Genomic DNA, 15,191 nt, shown 5'->3' on the forward strand with positions numbered 1-15,191 from the left:
CAGTATTCAGTCTGCCTCTCAGTGTTCACCCTAAAGCCTTTTATAGCTGGCTTCTTTCTGCCCCATTTCTTCAGGGATCTCTGTTTTCTTGCCCACGGCACACTGAGAGCTCCCACTCCATGCTGGAAGCAGTGGGAGCAATCACTGTGCCTCTCCTCCACCTGCCATACATCAAAAGATGCAGCTTCAGGTCTGCAGAAAAGTATCTCAGCCATCACATAGAAAGGGGAAGAAGATATGGAAGTGTGCTGTTGTGGCAGGGATGCAGCTGTTTGCAAGATGGTCCTTGCTCAAGTGCAAAAGGTCTCTGGGACAGCTTCCCCTATACATCCCATAAGAGTTCTGTAAAATGATGTCAGAAGAGCAATGAGGCTCAGGGAATTATAATTGCACATTAATCCATTTGAAAATGCATTTACTGGTCTCTGTAAACTACTGAGAGGAAGAACATAAAAGTAATGAAAATGCCCTTGTGAACTGGGCAGGTGTATTGGGATGCCAGTCTGATGCTAGCCATGGGAGTTTATTGCTGTGGTCACAATCCCACATTTGATGTGATCCTGCCCAATGGTGTAAACACAGCTGAAATCTACACTAAATGTTTTCTCTTCACTTCCAGTCTTCACCTGATTATCAGTGGTGAGTTGGCATTAACAAAGCAAGTGCCCTGTGGTGCTGCCCTGCGCCCAGATGCTCTGTGCCTTGTGAATGGTGACAGGTACAGTGATCCAGCCTCCTCCAGCTCTGCTTTCCTGCTTCTGAACTGAGGTGATTTAACTTCTGTGTGTGTAACAGCCTCAGAAAGATAATGAACAGCAGAACAGCTGAATTTGCAGTTAGATGCCTGAGTCAAGATGGTCAGTTTAGAGACGTGCAATAGAAACCTTCTCAGGGTCTGCCTCAGTCATAACCCAGCTGATGACTTCGGAGAAGAAAGAACAGGTATTTTCTATGGCCAGTAAATGATTACTCAGTTTGGTTTAAACACCTACTCCTTCAACTGTGAAGGGACATTGTACCTTCAGAGAAGAGGACGCCAGCTCAACTGATGACTCCTCAAGGCCAAGATCTCGCCTTCTTTCAGCTCGAACTTCTGCGTAACTGGAAAAAGAGTAAATAGAAATTAAAATCCTTTGTTTTTTCCATCCGGATATCATCTATTTTACAGTAAGTATCCTGCCATACAGATCACCATGGAGCTTTCACAGTGCACGCAGACCCCCCTCGCTCATACACAAGGTGCTTAGAGGAACATCATCGTACAGCCTTGCAGTCTGTAACTAACACATGCTGAATATCCACTGATTAAAGCCAACAGGGGAGTGTCCCAGTCCCACTGCACCCAGGACTGAAGAACCTATATGGTTAATTGCACTAATCATTCCAAGCACAAAAGTAGACACCCAAATCTTAGCACCAGATGCCTTCAAGGAAAACTAATGTGAAAGCAAAGTGCACTTGGTTACTGAAGGCAGAATGGGTGGTTTGTCTTCAGTACCATTTTCCTGATAAAGGAGATTCCCATTTTCCATCATCAGGCACAAAAATAACCCCACAGCTTCTGTGCAGGTAAACTGCCATAGCAAAGATACATTTATTTTCTAACCTGCAGCATTAGAAAATGGATATCTTAACATCCTATGGTCCTATGGAAGCTCTGAATGCAAACCAACAGCTTCCCAGGGGCAGGAATGCCCAGGAATGTGGATCTAAAAATGTGCATTTTCTTCCTTTGGAATGTTTTCTGTTATACAATGAAATACTTGGAGTAAACAATGTCGTGTGATTCACCACTGGGATAAACTGGAGAGGATGTTTTAAACACTTTGTAAGTGCATGTGGATCATGAGCATGGAAAGGTGCCAGAATTTAGGATGCTAAAATATTAATGAGCCATAACCTTCAGTGGAGGCAGAAGTTGCTGAACTCACTTATACCATTGTAGGCAATGAATTCTCCTGAGAGCATGTTTTAATTTGTGTGCTTCAATAATATATTCCAAATCTTAACTATATGACACAGAACTGTAGTAGAGTGTAGAGAGGCACTTGAAGCAGTGAAGCCCAGAGAAGCTGTGGCTGCCCCATCCCTGGCACTGTTCAAGGCCAGGTTGGATGGGGTTTGGAGCAAACTGGTCTAGTGGAAGGTGTCCTGCTTGTGGCAGGGGTGGGAACAACATGAGCTTTAAGGTCCCTTCCAACCCAAACCATTCTATGGTTCTATCATGATAGCACTTGACATGTTCATATCAGCACATCAGATGACTGACAAGAAAAGGAGGGACCAGAGAAAGATTCACAAAGTGATTCCTGACAGTAAAGATGCAGTGAGCAATATGTTTACTCAAGTTAACAGAACAAACCAGTATGCCACTATTTTTTCCAGCCCTTCAGTAAATACATTCCCACTCTTAACACAATCCTTTTTGAGATGACAGTGGTAACCAAGCAGATTCCCCTACAGAAGGCACACATCACAGAGCATCCCACACACACATCGCCTTCCAGCTCAGGTTTGCAGTCGAACACACACAGCTTCCCACTAGGGGGGGATCTAGGGCTGAGTTTCAGGTGAGGAATAAAGCTACCAAACAGCAGAGAGTTTCAATCATAGAATCATAAAGCTCTGATCAAAAGGTTTTGTAGGAGATGTATGGTCCCATTCATGGCCATTAAGCCACCTAATTCTTAACAGCTTTAATTCCTCCTATGGCCATGTCATGGCTAGGGATAAAAGGGAAATATGACTCACTGATAGACTTGGCCAAAGCTTCCAGGTTTTTGGCCTGGTTGCCAAAAAAGAATAAAGGAGTAATAAAAACACATGTCCCCTGTCGTAATAGCTTTATGGATTTTATAGGATAATCAGGGGCTGGAGCACCTCCCATATGAAGACAGGCTGAGAAAGTTGGGGCTGTTCAGCCTGGAGAAGAGAAGGCTGCATGGAGACCTCATAGCAGCCTTCCAGTATCTGAAGGGGGCCTACAGGGATGCTGGGGAGGGACTATTCATTAGGGACTGTAGTGATAGAACAAGGGGTAATGGGTTAAAACTTAAACAGCAGAGGTTTAGATTGGATATAAGGAAGAAATTCTTTCCTGTGAGGGTGCTGAGGTACTGGAATGGGCTGCCCAGGGAGGTTGTGAATGCTCCATCCCTGGCAGTGTTCAAGGCCAGGTTGGATGAAGCCTTGGGTGATATGGTTTAGTGTGAGGTGTCCCTGCCCATGGCAGGGGGGTTGGAACTAGATGATCTTGAGATCCTTTCCAACCCTAACTATTCTATGATTCTATGATTTACATACCACCTTAGTGTGACAATATGCACAGCAAATATTTGGCTAACACAAAACAGAACTAGAAAAAGTAATGCAGGAGCACATGGGACACTGTGAAGTGTCTGGTTCCTGCTCCTACCTAACTACGAGGTGAGTGCAAACGATGAACTCGGGTTTAGAATTCCATTGGTGGTAGGTGATGTAGTAGTGTGTCTGCAGCCATATCCACTGCTGGCCTTTGGTCAGGAACCGATAGTAACAGGACTTTCCTTTTCCAAACTGCATCACTGTTAAAACAAAAAGGAAAGGAATCTATAGCAAACAGGAATTTCATCGTGCATTAGAAAACCCATTTGGTCCCATACCCCTCCTGCAGTCTGCTACTGGACTGAAATGCCTTTATAAACACAGCAGATGATACACAACCATGTACTGAGGTTTTATTTGGGTTCTTTTCTGCTACTGATTTCCAAAAGTGAACTCTGCTATTCTGAGATTGTTCTAATAACTAGTAATTGGCATAACTCTATAACTAGCTGTATTTTCATAACTTATTGATGGGAACCTTCGCAATAAGCATAAATAACATTAACTGAATAAATTATTGGCTTTTCACAAGTATATAAGAATGCATTTTAAAGACTGGGGGCTTGAAGCCAGGATCATAATAATGGCATAACACAACAAGATAGTGGAGTTTTAGCTGTTTAACTGAAAGCTTTCTTCCAAGAGATGACCTAACATTACCAGACTTGGTACATATCACCAGAGTATGTCCAGAAAAACTTCAAGTGGTGTAATACAACTAGAAAATAATGAGAACTACATTAAAGAACCACATTAATTGTTTCCAGGTTGCTCAGAGTGCAAAACAAAATGTGCTCACCTAAAATACCCATAATTAATGCGAAATAAAATGTGGTTTAAGCAAATCCATTTCACTTCACAGTAGGCAAGATGCCTGCCCAGAGTGGTCAACCTCACAAACAGGAACTTATCAAGCCACACTAACCTGAGTATTTTTTACTCACATGCACACCTCTACTTTGTTAAATATCAGGACTAAGTCCTTTAGTGGTCCCATTAACAGTGATGGGCTTTATATGATGCACTTAGTGAAGCTAACATACTGATAGGGTCACTCAGCTCCCAGTCCAGGCAGAGATTTCCTGAAGCAACTTCTATAAGTCACTGTGCCAGCACCTTATTTTGTCCCCTGCACAGTAAGATTAAAGGAACCTTTCCTTCAGGTGTGTTGTAGTAGTCTTTTAGTATGTAAGAGGAGATCCATGGCTAGCAGAGATGTAGGAAATAAATACCTAAAAAGAGTCTCTGCTGAATGATGGGACCCCACTCTCGATATAGTTAGTGTCTACATCAAACTGCAAGCACCTATTACTAAAAGGACATCATCTGGTTAAGTAACTCACTCCTGTCTGAACAGTCTTTAAAGCTAATGGCACTAAAAAGTACTGTACTTGAGAGCAATTAACATTTTCCTTTAATATTCCCATCTACACACTTGCTGCACTTGATGCAACCTGTGTCTGGCCCTTCTCACAGCTTCCTGTATGCTCTCAGCCATGCAATCCGCTTTCCATCACCCATTCTGTACCAGTGCTTTGCCTCAACAGGGCATGAAAGCTGGCAGGGAAGTGGAGTGGGGAAACTTGACATTTAAAGAAGTAGTAATTTTCTCCATTCTCTACTAGGTCCTTTAGCATCTTATGTGCAAGTGGTAGAGATGGGGGTGGTTTGCAACTCAGAGATGAAGCAGCTTTTCTAACTCCAGCATGCTGGGGGGCTGTGGAGTTCCTCAGTGTCCCTGCATCAATCACACTGCTCTGCATCTCAAAGCACTTACAGCATCCCACTTTCTCCATCCTTGTTTTCTTTTGACAAAGATCCTTTCAAACAGATAGCAGAGACACAAACACATAGAGTTTGCCCAATAGGATACCTGTAAGTAATGTTTCTTAGCAGAATACCTCGTTACCTAGGTGCATTTTACAAAGTGTGTAGTTTCATTTCAGTGCTTGGCAATGCAAACCACCTAATTCTGGCTTGATATTTGAATATCAAGTGGGTGTAATAAAATGGAAAAATACAGTCTCAGTGATAAAGTATCTCACAAGCTCATCTGATAGAAACAGCACACTGGTTACTAGCAGAACCTGTCTGCTACCACCTTTTGCCCTTCACATCAACTCCAGCCGGTCAGCAGGACATGGTTCTTCAGCAACAGGCTGCACTGCTGCAGTACCCAGGCTAAGTGTTCCTTCTGGCCTGGCTCCTCCTGGGCTCCTGTAAGTCATGGCACTTCACCTTACACAAAGATGAACTTTGGTCATTCTCTGGTGTTCACACAGCAGCCTGAACCAGACTTTTCTGCTTTACTTTCAGGTCAACCAACAGTTCACCCACAGGGAATCTGTATCCAGCATTTGTGTATTTAAGAGCTGAGACAACCAACAAAACTGCTGGGGTTTGAGGCTGCACTCACAAACTGAGGGCAGTGTGGAAAGCCCTAACCCTAACCCTGACTTCCCATTTATTAACCTCATTTCACTCTCAGACAACCTGTGCTCAAACACAGTATCTGCCAGTCTGGGCAACCTGCACACACAGTTCCTGCTCTGAGTGACTTCTGCAGGGATTCACACTCGTCAGCTCCAACAGTCTGTGACAGGAACAGTGAATTCCCGAGCACCCCAGATAAAGATGCCTTTTGTGATGACAGCAAAGGGTTCTGCGTAAATGACAAACGAGATCAAAGACAGGCACGCTACAGAGGGAGAGGAACTTACAGTGTTCATGGCACCTAGCAAGAAGCTCCAGGTCATCTGCGTGGTAGTAATCATACCCTGATGTTCCCAGAACCTCAAAGGGTAAATATCCTATAATAGGTGGAGCCCTAGAAGGAAAGCAAAGGGCAGGGAGTGAGCACAAAACCTGACGCTTTGACATCCTGGCATATACTCTGTGACACTAGCAACCAAACCCACCTCATCTATTCACTCAGCAGGGAAATCAGGAGTGGGTTTTCATATACATGACAATGTATTTTCATATACAAGCAAAAAAAAGACAGCAAGGGGGAGGTAAAAACTGAGCAAATGAAAAGGTGTGTGTTTACTCTTTCACAGTCTATTCATTATGTGGGCGTAAAGAAAGGCATGTACGTATGTAAGTGACTCAATTCATTAAGCATGCTTGTGAGACACACAGCTTGAGAAATGCTATTGCTGCTCATGTGCACAGTAACTTGGAGCTTGAGTAAAGTTATTCAGTAGGTTGAACGTAAATGTCATCTGGGTAGTAACTGTAGAAGAAAGCAAGCTGCAATGAAGGGCCAGCTTGGGGAAAAGTAATTGTTCCCATGGAAAAGCTTGGGAAATTATAACCGGCAAAAATGGTTTTGTGCTGGCAGTAAAAGGTAAGAATAGGCATGGGGCTGATCTTGAGGACTGTTATTTCTATGCAGGTAGAGAAGGAATTGATGGAGTATTCAGATAGAGTACAATGAGTTCCCTCACTATTCTGCTGTCAGTTCTAGCTTTTCCATTTTCTAGGCAAGAGATTTACTTTGGTTTTAAGCAGGTGTCCTAACAACACTGAGCTTGTGCACAGCCTTTACTGGAGTCTGCTAGCTCATCACTATGAAACAATACTGAAATGTGAGCAGAAAACCACTATTTTTGCCACTATTCCCTATATCAGCAGTTCCTCAGTTCTCAGGTACACTGCTGCTTGCACCAATTCAAGCAGCACACTTGGTGAGGCAGGAGTCGTTTGGTTCTACCTATCTGCTTTGGCTGCTGACTGTGCTGACAGCATGAGGCTCCCCTGTCAGGTTCTGGTGTGTTAGCAAAGTGGTTAACGATTCAAAACCAGGGCAGACTGAAGGTGTCCCTGCCTATCAAATGCACCTCTCCTCTGGCATCCTCTTGGTGCATTGAGTGACCCTCTTGAGGAAGGTGGATGCCCTAAAGTGGCTAAGAATAGGACCAACAAGTTATTTAACTGTAAGTACATTTGGATTTGGATGAATCAGTCCTCAGCCTTCTGGATGTTAATGTGGGAAATTCCTCTGTCTTGGCTGAGCTCCACATTCATACTCTTGAGAGACACAGTGGGCATGGATTATTCAACTAAAGAGAGCCCAGGCAGGTCTACAAGCTCCATCTTCCCCACAGCTGTGGGAGTCTGGCACTAAATGGGAAACAGGGAAGGACATCAGGGATCTGCTCCACAGCAGCCCCAGGGGGATCGAGGTCTGAGCTGCAGCTCCACAGTCCCAGTACAAGGGGTCCTGGAAAAGCCAGACGTTCATGGTCTGGGAGGGCAAGTCCCTTGAAACACAGTGTGCTTAGAACACAGTGGTCTCCTTCACAATACAGCTCTATTTATTCAGATAACTGTTCAGAGTACTATGTTCCTTTTCCTCATGTGACCCAGATTTCTGTTAATGATGATAATATGTATATTTGTTAAAGTGTCCTTTCTTGCTGTCTCTTTGGTAGAATGGGCCAGTGTCTCTCCTATCTTTAATGACATGCTTATACTCAGGACAGTAATGTCTTTCAGATGCACATCAGATGAACATTCAAGCTGATCAGGAAAGAATTATGCTTTCCTGTCTATTGCCAGAATGCTTTAAATGAGAAAGCAACCACATGTCTGACAAGGAGCTGCCTTGCTTATGGAACAGTTCAGAAGTGTGTTGTTAGCTTAAAGTTCCAGCCTTGAAACCTGCAACTCTCTCTGCAAATGGGAATGCACAGCCTTAAGAGAGCCTTTTGCATGCAGTCTTGTAATAAATGAAGGGAAAATAAGGAGAGGACCACAGTGCAGAAGAGAAACAGATCACTACCAAAGCTGACAGGTTTTCTTCCTCTACACATACTTACATGTAGACCCAGAATGCAGATTCTTCCTAATTCTCTAATGTTTATCCAAATCTGTGGAGTGCTTTCTGCATTAGCTATCTGTAATCTATATTGTCATCAGGATAACCAAGGTCCTGATTCCAACTCATGCTAGGTACCCTCTGCCCCTCCTCATGGCACACCTCAGCGTCAGGCAATGTGAGCTGACACAAGTAAGCAAGAAACAGCAAAACACCCAACAACATTTCACAGCATCCTGCAGACTGCACTGAGAGAGGCTTGAATCACTGATTAAAGGAGACAACCCACATGATCCCCTGCTCATTCTTGGGTCTGGGCTCACTGCTCATACCCAGGGCTGTCACAAACTGCATATGCATCAGTTTAATCTGTCAAAACCAAATCTGCAATTAAATCTTCTAATTCACTGGGTTTTATTTGTCTTTATAACCTCCTTGGTCATTTATGAAGATGGAAATAAAAGCTTATTGACAAAGCAAATGTTTAGGATTCCTGGAAGCTGTAGCTGGAAAACAGAGGAGCCAAACCAATACAGGGAACAGGGCCCACACTGCTCAGCTTCAATGACTTAGTATCTTGGAGAAGTTAGACTTTTTCCCACCTTTTTATATGGTTTATTACCTGTCTAAAACATGGAAAAGAGCAAAGCACTTAAGGATGCTAATAAGGAAGTTCAAGATATTGTTACTTACTCAGTTGCTTTTCTAGTTAGTTATATTCTACTTGGAATCTCAGGCAAAGTTTTCTGTTTTAAACCATAGTTTGTTTATTCATCAGTGATTAAATCTCTTACCTGTGGTCCAAGAATAAAAACTTCCATTCCAAACTATGCCTCGATGTAAATTCTTCACATGGCTCTTCAACATTGCAGAGCTCCTGTAAAACAGTCACATTCAAACATTTAATCCTGCGACATGACAAAAGACCTCCAGCAAGACCAAGGAAGCATCTTATTGCTAAAACAAACCCTAGCAAAGTACAGTGTTTTTAAAGCACTTGACTTATTTTCCCCTTAGGAATGTATAAGCCTTGTTTTATAGATGCACAAACTGATGAAAGGTGGTTGAATAATTTACCCTGGGCTGAATTTCAGAGTTAGGATAAATAGTCCAAAGGCCTCATCTTTTGAAGGCAAAATTCCCCACTTTTTGTAAATACTGGTATCTGAATATGGATGACAGCACCAGGTTTAGCTTTAAACTGAGCTGGCTAATGCCCTTTTGAGCAAGAAGCACCTATGGTTGTTATCAGCCCCCTGCTTTATGTCTTGTCATTCCAAAACACACACTTGCATTGTCTCCCACCCCACATACAGTGGGGTCCTCTCTCATTTACCAGCCCTCTGCACACACAAGCTATGCTGTGGAGCGTACTCTTGAGAGGATGCCACAACACATCTGCTCATGGTTCCAGCACCAGCCCATCCCCACATGAAAGGGACAATGCAGTCAGAGCTCTCACCTTTAAGAACTGCGGTGTGACAAGACGAACAGTTGCTACGAGGCAAATCTGCTCCTCTGTGGCTGACCTGAAAGCTCGTGCAATAGCTGACTCAAAGCCATTACAGGAGGGTGTAGGCACTAGACACAACCAGACAATTTATTTAAGAAGAGGAAGGAGAGCTTTCTTTTCATGTTAAGGCAGGTACAATGACTGATGAAACCCAGGCAACAGACTCCTCCTACCCACAAAGCGATGCCACACTGATACACATTGATGTTATTTGAAGCACCGACCCTTTAGGCTCCAAGTTACACAGTGGTAACCACCTACCCCTGGCTTGCAGGGAAGCATCAGAAGATGGTTCTGAGCAGCTAAGTGTGCAGCTACAGTCTCCTTGTCAGCCTTTCTCCAGCTCAGCATTTGCATGATTCAAGATTCTACAGGTTTTTCTGACTATTTAATCTTTAAAAAGCCTCATTTGACAGCCACAAGTGAATCAGAATAGAACATTTTACTGGTTATTTGAATGAGTAGGCTGCTTTACAATTGGCAGTGGGTCAAACGGAGGTAGGATCAGTCTGGTATCACTTTTTGAAGCACAGCATGCAAAAGAGTTTGCTCTTCTGACCAACAGCCTCCCCACCACTTTTGTATGGCAAACATCTCCAACATACCCACAGCTCATTGCATCCCTGCTGATCGTGGGGCATTTTCAGTTGAAACAAAGCCTCTAGGAGGCTGCAGATTAATGTACAGTTTAAAGGAAAGAGAGAGAGGTAGATGTAGGCTGGAGCAGGAACTTACCATGAGTAAAATACTTAAAATCCACTACAAATTTCACATATTCATACATCAGGGGTTCATTTGGATCTAAGCTGCCTCTTGCTAAATGACAACAAAACTCTATTTGTTTCTCTGCTGAAACGAGAGAAAGAAATACACAATGTTACTAGAAATCTGCACTTTAGCACACTCCATATATGAAACCTATCTAGGTGCTTACACCAGCCCTGCTGCTGGGGTATCTGAGCACACCCTGCTGGGATGCTCTTGAGACCCGTAAGTAAATGTATAACTACCAGGAGCAATGATAGCTGGTTCTGCTTAAAGAAATCTATTCTCACCCTTTCTCCTACAGTAGTAGGAGAAAGTATCCATGATGCTTCCAGGGCAGCAAAGAGGGGAGGCTAGCACTGCCTGGCCACAGAGAACCCATGGGGAAAGGGGGACCCCCATATAGGCTTGTGAATCATGGGTGTTAGAAAGATGCTGGTGCCTGCTCTCATGCTGGGGGTGTTTTCTGGGGGAAAGGGACATTCTGGGGTTGGGACTAACAGACAGACAAGAGCTGTGCTTACCGTTCAGAAAATCAGCTGCAACAGGATCTGTCATGAGCACATGTGGAGAAAGGAGCTTGTACACCTCGCTCTGCTCCCGCTCAGGCAGGAAGTTTAATATATTTTGGTCCACCAAATCTGACTGATACAAAAGGATGCTTTGTCATGTTCAGCAGTACAGCCTGACAGAAGCACATGCCTTTTCATCCCACAGCGCAGCACAGGCGCTGCCTGCCTAGTGTGGCTGTTTAAGACAAGGAAGCCCAGTCAATCTGCAGGTGGATCTAGGGCAGACTGTAACACTGAGGTTATTTTACCCAGGGTTGTTATCTATCTATCTATCTATCTATCTATCTATCCCTATATCTATGCTATAATGATCCCAGAGGCTGCCCTTCTGTTGAGCCAGATGCAAGCTAGAAAAGAATCCTCGTACCATGGGAATAGAGCACGATGACAAATACCACATCAAAATGAAATGTGAAGCATTTCCCTTTGATAGCATGATACAGAAGTGGGAGACCTCCTTCTCACATCTTCCAGATGTCTTCTAGGCTGAACATCTGGTAAAGTCAGCTTGACCTGCAAAGTGTCTCAGTGCTGAGCAGCCCACACATCCTGAATAAAGGGGTTCTACTAGAATTTCATCACATATCTGTTTCTTTGTGCACCGGGACATTCAGCTGGGTTAACTGTGTGCTCAGATGTGCCCTCATGTAGCATCACTTGGCACCAGAAAAGATAACAACTGTTTTTGAGGGGCCAGCAGAAATGTCTACACCCAACAGCCAACTGATTCTACGAGTTCTAGAAAACTCTGAGGCCACGTACTTGTGACTAAAGACCATGGGCTCAAAGTAGAAAACCCCAATGTCATTGGAAGAGCAGAGAATCAGTCCTGAAATAACCTTTAAGTTATCTGAGAAGAGCTTCTGCACGCACAGATTCCATAAACATGAGGTTTTCCATAGAGCTGGTGGGACAAACACCATCCAGACCGTGCTTCAGATGTGCAGCCGAATGCTGAGCTGCGAGTACTGTGGCTTTGCATAGGCTTGGCATAGCTAACCCTGAAAAGTGACTCTGTTGCTCACAGGAGCTTGAGAAACACCTTAAGGGTTTGTTGGTGCACTGACAGGGCTGCATTAATCAGGGGAATGGTTCTTCAACACAAGAACTTACCGGTAAGTGTCCAAGCAGAGATGAAACACTATCAGATACGTAAATAATAATCCCATCTGTGGTGAGAGCAATGAGAAAACCGTCTAGTGCCTAATGAGAAAGGCAAGCAAAAAAGAAAACAAAATATAAAGAATTCTGCAAGGGAACAACTTAAAATACAATTTATTCTTTGGTGATGCTTCTAACAGCCTAAAACTAACGTAAATCAGTTACAGAATCGATTGTTCAACGTGGAAAAGTAAAACTCACACACACTAATTCAACATTCTTATATTCTTATTTGCTCATTAATATTAAATTGACTTGTACTTTTCACCCAGTGACTATTCAGTTAACATGAAGCAAGACAATGGTGGCCAGAATTTCTACACCCACATAATCACAGTGACTTCAGTCCCTTCATTATGTATTTTGGATTACACAATAGTTAACCATAAGGAGATGTTAGATATCATCACGACAAACCCAGTATTGTGGGTGGATGCATGGATGGATGGATAAGCAGAGACAGAAAAAATATACAATACTGTATTTTTAGTAATTTATGGACAATTTGGATAAGATCTAAAGCCTGCTCTATTTTGCTTAAAGCACTCATTTGTTAGGGAGTGACACAACAGCTTTAAAGTTTGTTTTGTTTTCCCTTTCTTATCCACAATGGTTTCTTTCCTGGAGTCAAAGTTCTCTGTCCCTTTTAAGTCACTGCATGTGCATTCCTCTTTGGGTGTTCGCCCTATTTTTCCCATCACCTTCTTACATCTAGTGTCTGTCCCTATTCTTTAACATGTACCAAGATTTGGGAGGTTTAACCTCTGCTCAACACCATGCACAAAGTCAACTCTTCTAAAGACACTCTTAGGCTGCTCTGCGGCTAAGCTACAGGGAGGCAAAAATAGAGCATTCACCACCTTCCTCACCTCAGTAGTACTCTGCTTGTGCTGAAAAGAAGCCCTCTCTTGAAAAAAACACTGATTTAAGTAAGCTGAACAATGGTCTAATACAGTCCAGCAAGCCAAGTTATTAAGTTATTAAAGGGCTCTCCCTACCCTGCTACTTCTAAGGGGTGGTGATGGGGGTTGTTTTGATTCAGCTGGAACAAGCTAGCTTGTTTGGTGAGAGAAATTCCCAGAAAGAATGAACAGACTTTTCCAGGGAGGTGAGTCATGACATCCTGATGAAAAGGACTAACTAAGACTGCAGCACCTCCCAGCTCAGCCCAGAATACACCCTTATTTTGGTGGGGCAATGAACAACAGCTGCCCACGCAGGGTAGGAGATGTCCTCGCTGGAGGAGCACACAGCCCAGACTCAAAGCCGCATCCTTAAGGTAGGCTCACAGGGTGTTTCTAGATCAGCTAAGCATTTTAGAAGTGAGAGTGTCAGAGCTGTTCTCTTGGATGCTCTTTAAGGCAGCTCAATCAAGAGATACAGCATTCACATCACAAGTACAGCACCGCACAGCTAGCAGCATCAAAGGCAGCAAAGTGAATGCTGCCTGGCTAATGGGATGTGGAGGGAGAGAGCTGCTCTGCTTTCTTTAGGTCCTTTCAAGTTTGTGCTAGAACTATTAGCTCTTGTGGCTCTTCTGAGAAGGGCAATTTGCTTTTTCCTCTCTCACCAGGCCAAATCTGGGCCACATTGGTCTTAATTCCTAAATGAAAAGCTGTTTATTTTAAGGGGAAGCAATCATATTTTTAACTCTGTGTCTGCAAATCATTTAGCACAACATTGGTCTGACAGGTCTGCATTATATGTGCCAGCAGAGTAGAAATCAGTAATATTACCACTGGGACCTGAAAAGGTAAAAGGAGCTCTATGTCTCTGAACTACTCCACTGACCTGATTACTTCTCACTAATCTATGCGGCTTTAATTTCTTCTTACCTCTAACATCAACTGGGTAAACTCCTCGTTGCTAAGAAATGAAGGCTTCCAGTCTTGTCTGATCTCACAGGCTTCTGTCTGTGCTGTGATTTCTTAAAGAGAAAACATCAAAAAAGCAACATGACTCATGCTACTTGGGTTTCTTTTTGTATCAAGTAACACTAGGTTTCTTTTAAGAGGTTTTCAGAGGAATCATCCTCAGATCGTTCTCGGCACAAAGCCTTCCTGTGTGCAACAGTCTTTTTCCATGCCAATGTGATACAAATGCATTAGAAGTCAAGAAAAGGAAGAAATCCTTCAAATTTAAGGTCAGTGGGTTAATTTCAGAGTAGCTGAGCATCACTGGGTGTCCAGAAGTGTCCAAGCAGTAGGACAGGCTGCACCCAGACATCTTCTACCTAAGGAGATCAGGTAAGAGGGCACAGAGCCTCCTTTCCCCTTGCTTTTGTAGTGTGTGCTGTTCCTCTGCTCTTCTTCCCTCATGCTCTGTTTGAGAGTGTACAAAGCGTGCCAGGGGATGCAGAGGCCAGCGAGGGAAACAAGGCAATGTCCCTACATTAAAAAGCATCTTTTCAAGCCTATCTATGCTTAACTCATCATTGCTGTATTCAAACCTAGCTCATTTCCTGAGGCCAACTGTTGTGCCTTATTCTGCCCTGCACTTAAGTTCATGTCCTCTCTGGAGGTCTTAGATGCTTGGGGAAAAGGAGTTTTCATCTAAGTGGAATCAGAAGCAAGCCTGTGCCCTCCAGTACCTTTCTGCTTCTGTAAGAAGTCAATGGTCCTCTGCAGTATTGTGGACTTGTCCATCTTGAGAGGGTGGCCATGGCCCTGCAGCATCGTGCAAAGCTCTTTAATGAGGACATTGAACTGGTCTCTCCTCTTCTTTTCAGATTTGTTGCGTGATGCCCTGGGTGATAGAAACACAAATGCTGCCAAGTCAAATGAAGGACATACAGCTCGACCCAGGGAGAGGCAAATGGCCCTGCCCCAGCAAAACATTTAAATACAAGGATGTAAACTCCATTGGGACTGCTCATTTAAAGTTTAAAGTTAGGCTTGGGCATTAAATGCTCAGGGCCTTGCAGCAGGACTGAACTCACCATCAATATGATTTCTATTCACTTGAGCAAGACTGCATCCTTACATTGTTTCAAAAG

The 15,191-nt window shown here is 43.5% G+C and overlaps 1 protein-coding gene across 4 annotated transcripts in view; it reads right to left on the minus strand.

Annotated features, from left to right (window-relative positions):
* The window catches only part of LOC101876892 (PAS domain containing repressor 1), a 50,618-nt gene that overhangs the window by 10,257 nt on the left and 25,170 nt on the right, over nucleotides 1-15,191 (minus strand). For 2 of the 4 annotated variants that reach the window (XM_031048182.2, XM_031048181.2), the window contains exons 4-13: nucleotides 14,787-14,941; nucleotides 14,032-14,123; nucleotides 12,149-12,238; nucleotides 10,988-11,108; nucleotides 10,434-10,547; nucleotides 9,648-9,766; nucleotides 8,980-9,062; nucleotides 6,084-6,190; nucleotides 3,416-3,563; nucleotides 1,020-1,101 (exon numbers count right to left, since the gene is read on the minus strand). In XM_031048182.2, coding sequence (XP_030904042.2) covers nucleotides 1,020-1,101; nucleotides 3,416-3,563; nucleotides 6,084-6,190; nucleotides 8,980-9,062; nucleotides 9,648-9,766; nucleotides 10,434-10,547; nucleotides 10,988-11,108; nucleotides 12,149-12,238; nucleotides 14,032-14,123; nucleotides 14,787-14,941 — 1,111 coding nt within the window. Of the gene's footprint in view, nucleotides 1-1,019; nucleotides 1,102-3,415; nucleotides 3,564-6,083; nucleotides 6,191-8,979; nucleotides 9,063-9,647; nucleotides 9,767-10,433; nucleotides 10,548-10,987; nucleotides 11,109-12,148; nucleotides 12,239-14,031; nucleotides 14,124-14,786; nucleotides 14,942-15,191 lie in introns of those variants that run through there. The other 2 variants (XM_031048183.2, XM_031048184.2) reach the window with 2 other exon arrangements.

The sequence above is a fragment of the Melopsittacus undulatus genome, chromosome 6, assembly GCF_012275295.1.
Source record: "Melopsittacus undulatus isolate bMelUnd1 chromosome 6, bMelUnd1.mat.Z, whole genome shotgun sequence".
NCBI classification, from domain to species: domain Eukaryota; kingdom Metazoa; phylum Chordata; class Aves; order Psittaciformes; family Psittaculidae; genus Melopsittacus; species Melopsittacus undulatus.